At 39.7% G+C, this 18,770-nt stretch overlaps 1 protein-coding gene across 4 annotated transcripts in view; it reads right to left on the bottom strand.

The window, feature by feature from the left end:
• Nucleotides 1-18,770, bottom strand: part of UVRAG (UV radiation resistance associated) — a 100,662-nt gene that overhangs the window by 13,420 nt on the left and 68,472 nt on the right. For 3 of the 4 annotated variants that reach the window (XR_005102538.1, XM_037376660.1, XM_037376661.1), the window contains one exon: nt 2,380-2,471. Coding sequence is in view for 3 of the 4 variants with exons in the window: in XM_037376660.1 (XP_037232557.1) it covers nt 2,380-2,471 (92 nt within the window). In the remaining variant the exon portion in view is untranslated. Of the gene's footprint in view, nt 1-2,379; nt 2,472-12,455; nt 12,477-18,770 lie in introns of those variants that run through there. The other variant, XM_037376662.1, reaches the window with a different exon arrangement.

The raw sequence follows: 18,770 nt of genomic DNA, 5'->3' as shown, positions 1-18,770 counted from the left end.
GATGTCCATTAGGATTTCACCCATTGAAGCAGAATTTTTGTCCCAAAGGTCTGATATATTGAGCTGTGTTACTCTGCGGCACTGACCCTGTTTGAAGCCTGATCTTTTCAAATGGAGCAACAACAGAAAGCTTATTTTTGGTTTTGCCTAGAAGGATATGTGATCTTGTATTGTCTTTAGAACTGATGAGTTGTTCTTCCCATGTTCTACATATTGCAGGAAAAAACAAAAAGACGACACTTTTACAGCTTAGCAACATTTTAGGACTCTACTAAAATATAGCAATAAGAAAACTGTTGGAATAGTGAAATCCTTTAAAAGTTGCAGAAGTGGCTACACAAGAGAAGGCTGTATATCAGCAGTTTGCCTGTTGGTTTTCAACCCAAAACTATGCATCACATAACACTTTCCGCATTCACTTCAGGCAAGTATTTCATCACTAAAGAAATCCACCTTATGCTATGCTGCCATGCAGAGCACGCAAGAGACTAGTCTGCATTACGCTAATAAAAGCTCTGCTACTTCTGCTGGTTTAACATGTAAGGAATTCAAATATAATGAATAGCACTAGAAAGTTTTAACTCCACTGTTAAAGAAGGGCCAGTGCCACAATGTTCAGTGTCATTTCATAGCAGATTTAAAGATTAGTTCAAGGTTGGTTTGAGTCTCCCCTAAAAGCCATATACTAGCCCCCAAAAATTAAGGTTTGGCTATTAATGTTTTGTAGTTTGTTATTAGGAATAACTACTTTCAGTTAGAAAGACTGGAAGCACTCTGTCACCACGATTTAGCATTATATGTGCCAGAAGGAATTATTTCTCAGACCAACTGAAGCAATGAGGGAGTCCACATCCATCACCAGAGCGTCTGGCAGCAAAACCTGGTAAGGTTACCTCAGATGGGATGATACTTTCAATACCTTGGAGTATCCAGGGTACCTGCATGGGGCCAGGTATGACGGAGGGACCACACAAGACTTGTGCAACTTTGAAGCAGGGAATAATTAACCTAGGGATCCTAAAATGGCACAATGCTATGTTTGGGTGGGATTCAGGCACACAAAGAAGGAAGATGAGAATGGAGGACAGAGTAATTGCTTAAGCTAAGAGGCTGCATGCACATACACAATTCAAAGATCTTAAATTTAAAAAGTAAGAATACAACTCATGTAACACCTGCAGAAATACACTTGCTAGTGAATTGTGCCTTCTGCATTTACTGAAGTTTATTTCAGTTTAAAGGAGAATTGGTCAAGCCTCATGCTCAAACAACTGCTGCAAGATAAGCCTACATTAACTTTAGTCATATAATATAGAAATCAGAAAGCTGCGCTGCCATTCAGCAAGACCTGGACAGCCTGGAGAGTTGGGCCAAGAACAACCTCATGAAGTTCAGCAAAGGCAAGTGTAAGGTCCCGTACCTGGGGAGGAACAACCCCAGGCACCAGCTCAGGCTGGGGGTGACCTGCTGGGAGGCAGCTCAGCGGAGAAGGACCTGGGCGTTCTGGTGGGCAGCAAGTTGCCTGTGAGCCACCCGTGTGGCCAAGGCAGCAAATGTTACCCTGGGGAGCACCAGGAGGAACATAGCCAGCAGGCTGAGGGAGGGGATCTTTCCCCCCTGCTCTGCCCTGGTGAGGCCACCTTTGGAGTGCTGTGCCCAGTGCTGGGCTCCCCAGTTCAAGAGAGACAGGGAGCAGTACTGGACAGGGTTTAGTGGAGGGCTACAAAGATGAGGGGACCAGAACAGCTCCCTGATGAGGAAAGGCTGAGAGAGCTGGGCCTATTTAGCCTGGAGGAGAGAAGACTAAGAGGGGAACTTATCTATGTCTACAAATACCTTGAGGGAGAGTGTCAAGAGGATGGGACCAGGCTCTTTTCAGCAGCTATTTTTATTAGCAGCAATTACAATCAACACAATTTGTGTTGATTGTTAATTCAGGTTCCCATGCAGCTCACTTGAATTACACGTTTAAAGCAATGGGAAGCCAAGCACTGACAAGGCTAAGACCTGTCCTGCTAAGGCTGTTACACCTTTCTACCCTCCTAAACTACTGTATTACAGAAGGTCCACGTGCAACCAACCCTTAGACAAAGTTCTTAGAATGATTAATTCACCTCCCTCTAGCAAAGAGCATTGTTTTTCAAACAGTCACCTTCCCCCACTCTGTACACCTCTGAAAAGTGGTGCGGGCCCTTCATATGGAAGATGATACAATGAGCAGAAGAAAATTATGGACATTTACACTGTATTTTGGAAAAGTCACAATCTTCACGCAGCATGCTTAACTTGTGATAAGTTGCTTGCTTGTGAAAAATTCCTACATCTAAATTTTTTGTAGCATCAACCTCTATTCTTTTTAATTACAAAAAAAATACTTACCATCTAACCATTAGCCCAAGCTCCATGAAGTTTTTCAGGTTCGGAAGAGTTTGCCTTAAGTCTGGAGTACTCAGCCCATGTTGATATCTAAGCTACAAGAACAGAAAAAACTACAATCAGCACTGCTTTCCAAAACTCAGATTCCAATGAATACAACACTATGGTCAGTTAATTCCCCAGGTTTTCAAAGAAAGTGTAGAGTAATCAAGCAGTTCCAAAAGATCTATTCCCCTTACAGAAATGTTCCATTTAATACTCATAACCTCTTTTTAGCAAAACCCACCCAAGAACCGCAACAAAATAATCAATCTACTGTTAAACCTCATTATACTTTTTCCATTTCCTATCTGCAACAGGAGAGCAGCCTCACAGCTTAATAAAAATATAGCCTTTAAGTGAAAGGACCAAATTTCAACACTACGTTCTATATTCACTGATTCAAAAACACTTATTTGTGGACATCTGTCTTTCTGAATGTATCAATGTATGCTGGAATCAGTAGTGGAATTATTACAGTAACATAAACTAGTAAAAATACACACTGTCACACAACTAATCTAAATCTATGTTCCTTACACAGTTTACACGAACATTTAAACTGCTGCTCTTATTCTCATAATTAAACCCAGCATTCAAATAAAATGCCATGTAGCTAAGAGAAAGGCTTCAAGCACTGACTTAACTTTATCCCAAGTATTAACTCCTATGTGGGTGCAAATGTAAATGAAAGATCCAACACACTGACTCCATGCAAACCACAACTTCTTTTACCCTCAGATTATTAAATGAAGTACAGATGACATAACTGCCACTGCTGGCAATTATAAACTCCTTATTTAAGAAGTCCTCAAGCTAAAAACGTCTCTGAAGAAAACGGCACAGGGAAGGGAAAAAGTCCATCTGTCTTTCAAGATTGAATCTCAAAACTTTAGGGAAACTTTGCAGGGAAATTTATCCCTTGTGTGGTTAAAATATGAAAAAAAAAAAAAATCCCTGAACTCCAGTTTCTTTAAGACTACCAGAATGAAGCAGTATCAACTTAATACACAGTTCTCTGCAGATGTTAACACCCTCTACAAGTCACAGTTGACCTCCAATATGCACATTCACCAACTGCACAAACTTGATACCAAACAGAGCTACTTGCTGAAACATGGAACAAACCCAAAGTCAAATTTGCTTTTTAGAATTACACACCTGCTTCCATAACTCATGAAAGTATGGTGTACGCAAGCATCCTCAAAGTTAGAAAGACTGATTTCTGACTTCTCCCAAACAGGCCAATCAGTTTTCCACAGAAAAACACTCTTGAAATTGGGAATGATTTCTATGTTTGTCTGAGTTTTAGAAAGAAAAATTGCTTTGGAAGAAAATCATCCTCAATACTGTATTCTGCAACAGGAGGCCATTTATTACAGTTTATTATTTCCATATGGACACAGCCAAGTCATACGGTGGGCTTGGATTCATATTTTCTGCTACAATGACAGAGCCTGGATTAAGACAACCACACAATATAAATTACTAAACGATCACCACATTCTCCTGATGGGATTACAGTGGATTTGGTTAACCAAGGAACTAGCCTGAGGCAAAAGAAATAAAAAGAAAAAAACACAAAATCAAAAACATTACATTTGTTCCTCCTACTACAATCAAATGCTCACAGAATACCCCTTTTTTTAGTCGTCCTTAAATTCTAAAGTTTCAGAGCATGAAAAGAATTGGATTAAGGAATCCCTCTATTTCTAACAGCCAAGAAAAGAGGAATGCATGCAAGACTCATATCAAAACATGAGCAAAGCAACTGTTTCTGCTAAAACACATTTCATATTGCAAATAGTAGAGATGCATCGTAAATCAAGTTATGATGGAAGTTTTGTGAAACCTCTAGAAAAAAGATTTCATGTTATAAATTTTATTCTGTTTTGGCTTTCTAACCACTTAAAAACAAAGCAATATTGCCTTATGTGTCTGGATCAATACAAGTTGATGATGGTGTATTTATAAAACAAACCTACAAGTAAATCAGAAGCTGCTGAAAAATTCACCTGCCTTCTAGTGACAGGAAAAATATAATAATAAAAATAATCAGTTGAAGCACCAGAGCCATGAGTTACTTTCAGGGTTTTAATCTGGTTGCAAAATTACCTCCCCATCAATGCAACAAGGTTAACTCCTACTTCACAGTGGTCTGCAGTAGTTCCACATACCAAGAGATATCTAAGTCTATGAGTAGAACCCACTACACATGCTGCACATGGCCGGGGGGTGGTGGAATGAAGAAAGATTTCTCTTTTACTTAAAGGAGCTGAACTCCTCTTCCTCCTACTCTTATCCTCTGGCAACACTGCATCATTAGTAAGGAGGTGGGGTTTTTAACCCAAACCATAAAGCATTTCTCACACACCTTTCCCCTTTCCTGAAGTTCAGTACTCTTTAACAGCCAGCACCAAACATACAGGGACATTTACTCCATCTCATCCAATAAATAAGACACTGAATAACAGTAATAACCATCACCTGTGTGACCTGTTACAGTAGGATACAAGTACCCTTTAACATTGAAATCAACTTTAAAATAAGAGAAAAATGTAGGGAGAAGACAGCTGCTTTGTTCATGAGACTTAAAAGGGCAGAAAAACAAAACCAGAAAGAGAAGACCTTGGGGGTGCTTGTGGATGAAAAGCTGGATATGGCCTCGCAACGTGAATTCACACCCAGAAAGCAACCCATGCCCTGGGCTGCATCCCCAGCAGCGTGGCCGGCAGGGCGGGGGAGGGGGCTCTGCCCCTCTGCTGAGACCCCCCCCACAGCGCTGCGTCCAGCTCTAGAGTCCCCCACATCAGAAGGACACGGACCTGTTGGAGCGGGCCCAGAGGAGGCCACAGAGCTGGTCAGAGGGCTGGAGCCCCTCTGCTGTGGGGACAGGCTGGGAGAGCTGGGGCTGTGCAGCCTGGGGAGGAGAAGGCTGCGGGGAGACCTTAGAGCAGCTCCCAGTGCCTGGAGGGGCTGACAAAAGTTGGAGGGGGACTTTTTACAAGGGCCTATAGTAAAGGAACAAGGGGGAATGGCTTTAAACGGAAAGAAGGAAGATTTAGATTAGATATTAAGAAGAAACTTTATACTGTGAGGTGGCAAGGCACTGGCACAGGTTGCCCAAAGACATTATGGATCCCTGGCAATGTTCAAGGCCAACTTGGATGGGGCTTTGAGAAACCTGGTTAATGGAAGGTGTCCCTGCCCATGGCAGTGGGATTGGAACCAGATGGACTTGAAGGTCCCTTCCAACCCAAACCATTCTGTGATTCCATGACCACGTGCCGTCTTGATTCTCCTAAGAAACAGAGTTCAAATTTCAACTGTTGCTATTAAACACCACTCATCTCCACCTGCCTCACACTAAGTTTCCAAAGGAACCAAGTGACATTTACAAAAGCAGCATTTTATTTAAAAATTAGATTGCTCCTTCAGGATATTACAAACCCAGCCATCCAAAGAAAATGTGCCTGTTAGAGTGAACAAGTGTCCAAGATTTGCGTTCACATTTATGACCACGTATTCTCCATAGGACTGTGAGTAAATAATTAATGATGTTTAAGTAATAAAATATTAATTGCCATTTCCTTACTAATATTTAGTTCCTATATACAGCTTTGTTTTCCCAAGTGCTGTGTGAAACTTACTTGATTGAACAAAAACACATAGTATACATGAACTGCTAAACAAATAAGCTAAAGATATCAGACACTTCAGACAGGAGTCTGAGTCTGTTCTCACACCAGTTACTAGCAACACTTACTCCACAGAAATAAGATGTAGAAGATGAACTATTCATAAAATAGAATGCATCTCAAGCAAGAACTTAAGGGTACTGATATTTGGGGGTGGGGGGTGGGGAAATCACACTATAATTTCTTTCAATTACACAGATTCCTTTACTCATCTCAAAAAAAGGACATTTCAACATTTTACTGTCTTTGATTTCTACGTCAACTGTTATTGCTCACTTAGAGATGTAAAGAAGTAGTTTAGCCAAATGTATCTTTAAGTACATATTCATGTTTCTACAAGATTTTAGAAAACAACTCTAGATTAAACCAATTTGATTACTTTCCGAGAAAACTTGTATCCTCAAGCCTCTAACACTACAAATCCAGTGAGATAAACTTAAGAATTTCAACATTATGAAAAGACTTTGAAAAGAGGATAGACAGTAATTATAACTGTCAGGAGGTAACTGTCTAGACTGCTTTTGTAAAATCTGATTTTATTATATTTTTTTTTGTTCTAAGACAATTTCAGGAAGTACCTGTACAGAAGAATCTGAAGAAAGAGGAAATTATGTTTATATTAAGGCCAACTCTGACTCTTAGAAGACCAGCCTATCATACTAGTTAGTATTTTATGTTGTACTTAGTATTTATTCCAACATTACAGAAAACCATAAATGCTGACATAAACTGCATTTAAAACAATGGTTCTCAGAGTGAAAGGTAGATTTATTCTTAAGACTTGTATTAGCTATCTAACAAAGTATTTGAACAATTTCCACCAAAGACTAAGAAAGCTGTCCCAGCTAACACAACCACAGTACTAGCTGTAGGTGAGGCATGACAAACAAAGTTAACTCCTAACAAGTCAGGCATAATTGGTTTAGACTCTTTGGGAAGAAGAAGTTTCTATCTGTATTTCCTTTTGTGCAATGGTTTGAACTCAGACTGGAAGTGTCAGTCCTCAGCAGTGGATCACCTCCAACCTGAGCATCTCTAAACCACTACTGCCATCCAAGTATCTTCCAAGTATTTATTTTGTCAGCTAGGCTGTTAACTACTTAAGCTTTTATGTAGTCTGACCTGATTTTCATTATCACCTTCCTAAAGGTAACAGTTCCACAATAAAACATTAATTCATCAAATTATGACAAACATAGCTATGTCATTTGTTAAGTAATTCAAATACAAACCTGCAAAGGCTCCGTTACTCTCCTATAAAGTCCGTAAAAGAAGTATTAGGACTACTGAAGTTTTTCAAATAAGTTGGCTTAAAAAGAAATCATTTAGCCATTATTTCTAGGTAACATCAGATCGTACCCAAGATTAAATCTAGAGCTTTTGCCACTAAGGGGCTGCCTCTTAAGAAAAATAGTAGTATCCTGCGTTTATGTGCAAAAAAGAATAGCCCATTTCCTATGCTAATTCCTGTAACAGTATTTAATGACTAATGGTATACAAGTATATACATTTACTTCCAGCCAGAAACCACAGAGTACCTGGACTGGAATATCCTTTTTGGGGAGCACAGAATGACTCCAATTCTGAACTCATCTGTTCATCATTTACCATATTGTTTCCCCATCCATTTTCATCTTGTTCTAAGACATGTGGAAGCAGCCTTACAGCTCAGCCTGTTAATAAGATTCAAAATACCAGCCCCTTCAGTACATGTTATGCGTAATACTCAAGTCTACACTGAAGTGTCCAGCATTTTTGCACTTCTCTTAGCCTCTACTGCAGACAACTGGTCCTTGATGTTGTAGCACCGTCTGTATCTACACAAGAGGTGGACCCAACCCAGTACTGCACTATGCAAGCTCATGTACTGTTAAGGCAGTCAAGAACAATTTTGAATTATTTTCAATTGAATGAGGAGTTTTTCTTGATAGCATCAAGCATTTAAAAAGGACATCTGCTCCACAAATGTGAAAACCTATAAACAAAAATAGAAGCTGAAGTGTTCTTTCAATCAAGTTCGCAGCATTGGTTAGAAGCCAAACATTTACATAAGGTTTTCAGAGGATGTCAAGTACTGGGACAGAAATATAAAATTCAAGTTTTAATAAAATGACATAGTTAATTGTTTTACAAGATCCTGGATGACTTTTCAGAGTATGAGGGAGCACTGGCTGGGATTCAGATGACTAAGCACTGCAATAATGAAAACAGAAAGTGTTGTTACAATGCCTGTTGCTATATAAACAACCTTGGGGGATCAGTGAAATAATGCCTGCTGCTATATAAACAGTTGTGTGCGTTTATACCTTTTGGGGAAAATTATAAAATTTTAGATTTGCACTCTTAACATGTTGCTTGCCTTTGTTTTATTAAAGCTAGCTAGTTGTTCTAGCTCTGAACAGCTACATGGGTTTCCTGAAAAACCCTTAGGGTACAACATTAGCTAAACATGTGATATCAGTTAGCTCTTTAGATAACGCATCTCAAAGCTAAACATTTAAAATTAATTTTCATTTTTCATATCTAAAAGACTGTCAGTATACACCTATCTCAGTGTAAAAGTAAATATAACCAAGGCTTGCTTTTTTTTTTTTTTTTTAAGCTTCTTGGGGAAGTTGGGGGTGGGTGGGAGGGAAGCAACATAGCAAGCACTGTGATTACAGCAAGTCTTCAAGTCCTCAGTCTTGCTTTCAGAAGGAGCAAATACAGAACTGCCACAGCAGTGACAGCCCTCACCCAAACAAGAGGAAGTGCTCAAATACACAGCTATTTTTATGGAAATGCTGACTTGTTATTGTGATATGCCAATGTCTGCCTCTCTCTCTCTCTCAAGTGGATTTCAAGGCTGTTCAGAGGTCCACCCTGGTAAGCAGATGTTTACTTTGTAATTCTTCTAAGGGTACTAAACTAACAAGAAAAACAAGTTACATCAACATCCTTGAAGACCCATGTCCTTCATTAATCCATTAGGCACAAGCTTTAAAGTTCCTCAAGCTGACCCTGCCTGCCTAGAGCCTTCATTAAGTCCATCTCAAAGGACCTGGATCACAATTTTGCTTTAGCAATAACAAGTAAGGCATACAAAGAGCAATCAAGGCAGTAACTGGAGATAACTCTGTTTTAAGCTGTCCCTTCAAAGGCTGCTTCCAATTACACCATTATTTTTAAAACATGTGTCCGATTCCCCCCCCACGTACAAGGCAGAGGCTGCTATAAGACACATTTCTCCTACTTTGCTCTGTAACAGTCACAACTAACAGTTGAAATACTGCAAGTCACTGGTCCAAGACACTCAATAGTACAGTTGGGAAATGTTGATCTCTACATTATGGCTAAGCATCTGCACACAGGTCTGCACAGAGCTCTAAATGATTCAGTTCTCACAAACTGCAAATGCCTATGTAACTTTTTCTCACCACTGGTTCCTCCTACCCCAAGAACAGCCTGTCTCCTCTCTCCTCTCAGCCTGGGGAATTTTAATTCAATTCCACCTGAAAGGTAGTGGAAATTCATGCATGAAACCTAAGTGCATCAGTGATTCAGCAGTGACCAGGGAAACAACACACTCATCAAATAACAGCTCTAATTCCCTTCTACCTTCTTTGATTTGCCTTAGCACTCTATTTAGCTGCTGCTTCCCCTCACATCCACCAAAATGTGAAGTCTGATCAACATTAAAACACAGCAGCAGCCTGGATGCTAATGCTCAGCAACTTGTAATATTCTGCCAAACATTTACGAAGTAGTTTTCTTCCAATTTTTAAAAATGAAATGTGATAATAGGCAATATTTAATACCAGATTTTGGTTTCACAGCAATAGTGTTTATTGGAGATAGACCATAAAAAAATAAGGAAATAGGAGTACGTGCTTGAATACATGCAGAACACACTGTAGAACTAAACATTTAGATGAGCCAAAAGCCGCCTTTCCTCCAGGACTCTCTCATACATATTTGTGAAACCTTTCCTGAGTGTAAACACAATACCTCTCCAGAGAGGTGTCTCAAACATCAGCCTTCATGGTTTGAGTCTGGTGTCTCACTACAGATATGGGAAGCCACCGTCAAAGACAGACTGGGGGAAACAGCCACTTACATAGGTAAAGTATTCCTGTAAAATTTGGTGGTTAGTGGGCTTATTATAAAAATAACATATATAGGCCCCTTTGCCCATAAAGGTGCCTCTCATATACCATGACTATTTTACAGAAAGAACATTAAAAAAAGCAATTTAGAAGATAAAGCAGTTACTGGCCTCAAAAGCTTCCCCTCTTCCCCAGTAAAATACTCAAATAACTAAAACCACGTTTACTGTTCAGCCATAGTCTTGCTGCATTATAGCCTGATGAGATGAAACCATACAGCATAACCTTTCCAGGTTCAGGTCAGAACTTTTTAAAATGGCTCGGTATCACAAAATGATGTTTATTGGATTATAAGGCATGGGCACACTTACTTCCCATGACCTCATTCATCCTGAGCTTTTTGTATTAAAAATCATTACATCAGGCACAGAACAAAAAGGTCAGATGTGCAAAAGCTAGGAAAAAGATGTCACATTTTGTAGCTCAGTCTTAAACATGACATTTTCTTTATGCATTTAGCTCCTCAAGCATAATTTTGCGCTGCATGAGAACATTTGAAGTTTGCTTTTTACCTATTTACACCAAAAGGGCAATAATCTCAAGAGTACACAGGTAGATACAGAGAACTCGCCCACCGTGTCCTAGCTGAAAATCAAGAGTGAATACAGCACAGAGCCCAAGCTCATCAGCCCGGCTGAAAGACTGCATGGCCACACCAGGGTCATTCCATCAGTTCAGGTGGAAGTGTCATCTGCATAAGCCTATGAACTCCTTTCTGCTGGTGATGAGGTTTCATCATCTGATGACAGTTCAGAACAATATAGTAAAGTTTCCAATCAAGGCTTTGGAAGTTGGTATATGGTGCTACTCGCACTTCATACTTCTTTTTTTTCATTACCGTTGTATTTTGATAAATCCACACCAAAGCCAGGCAATTTTCCCTTTTGGCATCAGTCCAGCTTTACCTCATACCTTAAGATGATACAGGAGAGGAACCTGCAGAAGTATTTCAGTGTGCACAAAGCACTCCATGAGGTACTGCAACACAATCTTTCAGCTACTTGTTCTTTCATACTATGCTGGGAAAGCCCTTGTTTAAAAAAAACCTAAACACCGAGCTTTTGGCAGTTTTTCTAAAGTATTCATTCAGGTTTGTAAAACCTGCTCCTTCAGGTGAAAAGGCTCTTGTTTTGAGAAAGCATTACTCAAACAGCAAGTGATCCATTCCACACCACAGAGCCCACATGTAGAAAGAATTTGGGGATTCTCAGCTCCCAGCCCCATGTTTCACCTAAGCTGCTTCCCAGGTATCCATTACGCTACTTTTAATGGGCAAAAGAGATTGACTTCTAGAAAAGATGAGATTTCCAATCAAACCGGGAAACCTCTCATTTGAGGAGTATAGATTCAATAGTTTAGCCTGTGTAAGACTTGCTTCCTATCACAATAACACCATCATTCAGAACACCAAATGGCACTAAGACACATCAATATTGGAAATTTTTTCTCATATGATGGACAGTATTTCAAACTTAAAAGCTGAGGTCAGGGAGCATTAAACCAAGGTCTGTTCAGCAATGGCTTTCCTAAAAACAGCTAGCAACTTACATTGGCTAAATAGAACCAGAGCTTGTTTTTTTCTAGTTACACAATATTAAGAAATATTGACGTGAATTATGCACAAGGCCAACAGACAGATAGCCCCTTTAGCATCTCCAGTCTCTTGAAAACCAAATTACTTCAAAGCTCTGGATTTCCAAGCATTATGGACTAATCAGAAAAGTAAATGAGCCAATACTGGAGACCAACTTGCTTTAAACGTCAACCACAGTATATAATAGGTCTGAAAGGCATTTATGGATAATTAAGCAGCTGTCACAACCAAAGCTTTCAAAACAGGATTTGTACCCTGATGTGCCAAATCCTATGCATAGAAGTATGACACAAAACCTGCCTCATGGAACACAAAGCATACATATTAAAACTATGCAACAAGAGAACAAAGCATGTGGGTGGATGGAGAAGTGTAAATTACAGCTCAGAAAAGAAAAAAACCACTACAACAAAACAGAAGTCACAGCTTGTCGCTTGCTAATGAGAGAAGATTGGTTTTTGTGCATTAAAGTAAGCGAGGTTTCAGAAAATTATGCAGTTTAACTTGTTGGGGGTTTTTTCTTACACATTAAGAGATGGCAACACAGCAGAAAGCAAGAAGGGTCCTGAAGAGACAGGCTCACAAAGGAGGTCCATGAATTCCACAGGTGTTAACACTTTATATCTGAAAAAAAAAATCAAGCTTTGCCTCCAGAGCACACACCCTGCTTGTTAGGAGAAGTTATAGACTGTATCTTTTTCCTACACTAACACATTGTGCCATGCCTTGATAACAGACTTCCCACTTTCCTATCTCTTTCAATTTCAAAATGTAGTGCTTATATATACTACAAAGCAGTTTAAGTTGGCAAATCACACGTGTTTATGTCAGCTTAACTATATCAGGAATTCATTTTCCTTTTGATTACTCAACTTTGGTTCTATTTTAAAACACTTCTTTTTAAAAAGCTTAGCAGGCTGAAGAGTTAATGCACAGAAATGATGACAGCTACATAGTACACAAGTGATCTAACATGCAGAACATACTTGCAGGGGGTGATACCCAAAATTACTTTGGAGAAGTGACTCTAAGCACAGCTGGTGATGCCACTTCTCTTATTCCACCCAACCACATTGTTCACTCCACCTCATCTGCTCCAAACTCTCTGCACCAGAGCAAGCAGCACGGCCTCCAGTGCTACCTGGTCTGAAGCTGCAAGTACAGTGATCAGTACAGGCTGGAAAGCCAAGATCTGCTCCTCCGCTGAGCAAGTTCATATTGGCCTTTGCTGAGCAGTACAGATTGCTTACAGGGCAAGGATAGGCAGACTTTCATCTGAATGAAAGGATGACTGTTATTACAGCTAATCCAGTCTCATTTCAACCTATTTTATCTTGGCATGGGTGATAGGAAAGGAAAAAAAGAAAGTCTTCCAACAAGTTTGCAAAAAACATATGTAAATTCCCCAATTCTAAATGATCTGGCTAGGTATTAGCCCACTGCTACACTAGGAGACTTTCAGGAATGAAACCTTTCCTAAAAGCTTTTGGCTGTGCGCAGCTGGAGAAGGTACTTTGTGGTTTTTCAGGTGCAGTCCCTTCCTCTTAACATTAAAATGAATGCTTGGCACTTTACAAGATGAGGACTCAACTCTGGCTTCAACCTGTGCTCTTTCAAGAACACTTTTCCCCATGCAGTTAAATTGGCCACAAATTCAGACAGTGCATTCTTTCTGAACTGTATGTTTTATGATCTTAGTTTAGGGGCCTCATAAAAGATGTAGTGTGCAAGCCACAGTATCCTACACTCAAAGGGTCATAACCACTGCATCTACACCGATACCCACAGAACTCTTAAAGACACTTCTGCTCAGTAGTGTTTATTGCCAAAACAAATTTCTAGTCCTAACATTTCTGCCGTTCAACTTCCCATGGAAAAGTTTAATAGTTTCTATTATAAAGTTGATTTTCTCACATGCTTGATAGCCTAACAGAGCCAGAAACTGAACATCTTGCCTCATTTCACAGTTAAAAGCTGAATTTCGGTTCAGTTTCTTCCATATGGCCCTAGTACATAAGCATTCAACTTTTAGTCCATTCAGCTATTAGAAAGGTATCAATCTGCCTGCAACTAAAATACATCAAGAAGTATTTTGCTTTTCTTCTGTGCTTCCACGAATGTTACTTACCTCGGGCATTAGACAAGCAACTGAACCAAAAAGCACCATTCCCACCAGAGCAGCACTGGCTGATCAACAGCTCCAGCACCTTACATAAAGCACGTAAATGTTGCCTGCCCCCATGTGGACACATCAACTCTGCACACACGAAAGGAAGGCTAAAATCCAAGTTACTCGCTTGGATCTGTACTGCGTTGATGTGAAAACAAACATCCTTTGGAGAGCTGACAAAAGATTGAGTGATTTTTTTTTGGTGTCAAATAGCAATGTTCCTCTGTTGCTAATGACTGTCAGATGATAGCAGAGCTATTCTTTGGCTAAAGCTGAGCAAATCATGCCAATGTGAATAGGAGTATCAGTCTAACATCACTCAAAAGACGTCTGACAAAACAAATCAAGGCCGGATCAGAAGAGAAGCCTTGCCTTGTGAGGTGATTGTGAGCACACATTCAGCCGGAACAGAAAAAAAAAACCCCAACCAATCTTACCACATGTGGTGTAACAAATCAAAAAGATTTCACAAAACCTGGAAGTGATGACTGGGAAGGTATGCTCTGACTGCCACCAACCGCAGAGCCTCCCTGACAAACACCAGCAATCAGCTGGGGTAAGAGTAGACATATTCACTCCTTAGCTTGGCTCTAGGAAATCAGAGAGCCATGTGACAGCCCAAACTGTTTGGTACCCAGTTTTGCAAGTCTCCCTCCAAGACCCAGTAATTTAGACAAGGACAGAACACCACTGTTTCCAAGGCACTGTCCACTAAAGCCAGATGGAAGTTGTAGCCAACATCACAGCAACAACAAAGCCAAAAGGGGTCCTGCAGTGATCATAGTTCAGGCCTGTGGTTCTGCGGTGAAGCTGGACTGAGACTCAGAATAAGACATCCAGAAGATCAAGAGACAAATTAAACTTCCACTTCCTTCAGTGGCTGACCAAAATACCACATCATCATTTGATACTCAGAGTTGCAAATAAATTGATTGTCCCATGCAAGAAAATAGCTGCAGTAAATCCCCTTCTGACTGGGTCCAGAAGAAACCAGCTCTACAGCTACAATTATTTCCTCTCCAAGCAACTGTGCAACTGGAAGAGCAACAGTGCCTGCCAAGTATCATGCAAGAGACAACTTCTTGAATACCTAAAGGAACTGGAAGTTTCATGGTCAAGGTGGTCACACTCTCTTCAAAAGCTACACATCATATAAGCATGGGTTAGAAATAACGACCAATACAGAAAAAAAACCCATGTAATATTAACTTGTATACAGCTTCAGGCCAGGTAATCTCCAGTAGTGACACTGTGTGTGCTCATTAAAGACTCACCTCAAGAAAGAAGGTCACTAAAATAAGATCATCTCTTCATATGTAATGAAGAGTCTACACTGAAGTCAGGCCCAAGCATTCCCAGGCTCTGGGAATGAAGGAAAGAGACAGCAAAACAGCTGGTAAAGCAGCAATAGAGCTTCTTCCTTTCTACAGGCCTGAGATTTGAAACTCAAAGCCACTGCACTCTCATCCCCACACACCCTAAGATTAAAGAAAAAAAAAAAAAAAAAAAAAATCAAAGAGCCAAGAGCAAAAAACCCTGGAGTGCCAAGACCACTGCTCAAGGACTTGTGAGAGCTCAGCTTCACAAGGTCCGTGTCTGTGCCCTAGCTGAGCTGCACGCGTTGGATGTTCAGTGACAAGAACTCAAGGATGCTAGCTTGCCCACGCTGTGTAAAGTTTTGCTTATCACCCACAAAAAAAAACCCTCACAACGCTTCAGTGAGCTCCTGATATACATTCACTGTAGCAGGAAGTTTTCACAGTGTAATCTCAACACCTGTGCTGTGAAAACCAATGCAAGAGTTGATTTCATTCCCCTACTACTTAAAGCCTCATCTTCCTCAGATACTCCACACACATCCGTAACATAGCAGTTGCAGTTTGTGGGGCCAGCCACCTCCTCAATGATCTCCCAGAGCCTAATGCTTTTGAGAGCTGAGCAATTCATTCCCATTTTTAGCAATGGCATTTAGGAATGACAGTGACTTTTTTTTGTTGTTGATATTATTGGACATAAGTCACTAATTTCCCTTTGAAAAAAATAACGCATTTGTATGTTTGCTAGAGTCAGAGCTGAAATCTTAACTGACAATTTATGGTCTTACCTAACGTTATCCAACTTTAAAAGCTGCTTTGTGAACTTCATGAGGTATTCAATTTTACAAATAGAAAATATGGGGATTGAAACAATTTGTGCTCACATACAGATGGAAGTTATTACGAACTCTCGGAATTAACACACATTGTTTTGACTTCGGAATGTAACAGCAAAGCAAGTTTCTCCAAATAAATGCTCTACCAAGCTAGCACTGAGCTGCTTCTAATTCCAGCTGAATTCTCTTGAGTGCAAGATGTGGTTTTCATTGTTATTATCCTGCTGTTTTACAAAACAGTACCACTTTATCTCCAGAAGAGTTTTTATTTCAGTAATTTTACTTAATATCAACCCAGTCTCACTTCTTCCCACTCACGTTTCTCCTTGCTGCCAGAACTCTGGGTAATTGTGAAAGGGAAAAAAAAAGAAAAAAAAAAGGCCAAACCCCAGAAATATAAAAATCTGTGAAAGCCGGGAAGCTTATACAAATCCTTTCAAGTATTTCTTTGATACAGGTTTTTCTGGGCTCTTTGTTTCTCACCCACAGTGATCAAGACTTGCACAAATGATTCAAGTAAGGTGATGGAGACCTAAGCTCTTTTCTTAACCCTCCAGTAGAGTCAGCACTGTTCCTCCTAGACACCTCCAAACTTCCCACAGCACCCGGAGGGAATTAAGCAAGTGATCTGCACTTATTCACAACAGAATAATTTGCAGGACCGGTTCTTTGAATTAAGGCAAACACCTTTGGGCCTTAAAAGGATACCCTCACAGGTTGTGACAGTCCAGAGATAAGAAAGATGCAGCTCATTCTCAAGCCAAACATAATTATTTTCACACATTCACATGAAGTATATCTGGAAGCTTCTCTCAAAGCAGCCTTAAGATCTTCAAAAAGCTACTTATGGGCTCCTTCGAACTTGAGATACTCCGTGATTCTAAATTCAACAGTTCCAGTCTTCAAAGGAAGACTCAAAAGGATTCAATCTCAGGTTTTTCAATCAAGTCAGTCCCTGAATACAGAAGTTCTGTGATTTATTTCTGCATGTTATCTACTGTTCTGCTTTCATGCTGCTTTTGCAACAGAATTTCCCCATGGCAGAACTATAAAAAGCTGCAATATTTGAACACATATCAAAACAAAGGTGACTACAACAGTTTATATGGACTTCAGTAACACTTTCCTGATTAAATAAGTAGTAGAAGCCCCCTAAAAAATCTGATTTACTTTTATTATGTTTTTATATTCAACAGCATACAATTTCAAGCATTAACATGTGAACCACTGGTGTTGTACGAACCACTTCAAAGTCTGGCCACTGACTACTCTAGCCTGTACTAGTTACAGCGATCATGTAACTTTGGAAGCTTTTTTTATACAAATACCTACTTAAAGTCTTCATTTACTTTTATGAGTTTAAACACATGCCAATGATTTCAGAAACCAACTGCAAGGATTTGGAAGGCAACACAGGTGAGTGACCATGTGTTCAACTGTTCATAGTTCTTTAGAAATTGGACAAGGACAAAATCAGAATGAAAGATTTCAGTAGGTTCAGCAGTGGTAACAACTCAGGTGACAGCTCAATGAGAAAAAACAGGAAAACAAGTGAAGTGATGACAGTTCCTATTAAAAAAAAATAGTACAGGCAGAAGCACCAACTAACCAGACTACAACAACTAGAAAGACTACAAACTTGGGCTCACTGAAGAGGTTCATAATCTCAATGAAGAAACACACACAGAGCACTTGCATCAAGTAACTGAACAGCAAACTCCAGAATAGGAACAAAAACATGAAAGGCTGAAAAGCAAAGCAAACAGCATCACAACTCACAAGTTGCAGAATGAACTAATGTATTTACTTAAGTAGAGATTAAACAAGCATTGATTTGATAGTAATGGAGAGAAAGCTATCAAAGCATTTGAAGGAAAGAGTATTTAATCCCTTTTTCTCACTAGTCTTCCCCATGAAAGTCAAGTGTGAACAGCTGGCTGCCATTATTAATACCAGCAACAAAGAGTCACAGTCTAAGTTATACTAACAGCTTAGTTAAGTGAATTTCCAAGATTAGCAGGACTTGATTAACTTCATCTTAAGATATTTTAGCCTTAAAGTAATTTCAGAGCCATTGGAGGTTATCTTCCAAAATATACTAAGCATGGGCAAGATACCAGAAGTCTGGAAAATGGTAAATGCTATCCAAGCTTGAAAAATAAACACCACAAAAAGACCCAGAAGCTTTACTTCAATTTGGGGTAGGGAGTGGGGGAAAAAAAAAGAACTGGGAAAAAAACCCAAACAACTAAAAACTAAGCATTAAAAAAACCCTAGATTCTTCAAGAATAAAACTGTCAGACCAACCTAATTCCAAGCCTTACAAACAGGGTAGAAACTGAAATGTCGTATTCCTTTTGGAATTTAAATAAATCTCTTGGCACTTTATGGTCTAACATGTTCACAAGCATTCTGGGGAAATGGGATATTGACAAAGTATGAACAAATACAGAGCAAGTACATACTCTTTGGGTGAAAACCAATGGTTTACCGCTGTAAATGGAAGCACTAGTGAAGCTGAGAACCTAGACCCCACCTAAGTCTGGGCTTTACCTCAGTTCTATTCCATATTTTAATTAGGTAAGCTGGATAGAGA

Source organism: Falco rusticolus, chromosome 2, assembly GCF_015220075.1.
Source record: "Falco rusticolus isolate bFalRus1 chromosome 2, bFalRus1.pri, whole genome shotgun sequence".
Taxonomy (NCBI): Eukaryota; Metazoa; Chordata; class Aves; order Falconiformes; family Falconidae; genus Falco; species Falco rusticolus.
This window is presented reverse-complemented; position numbering and strand designations above follow the sequence as displayed.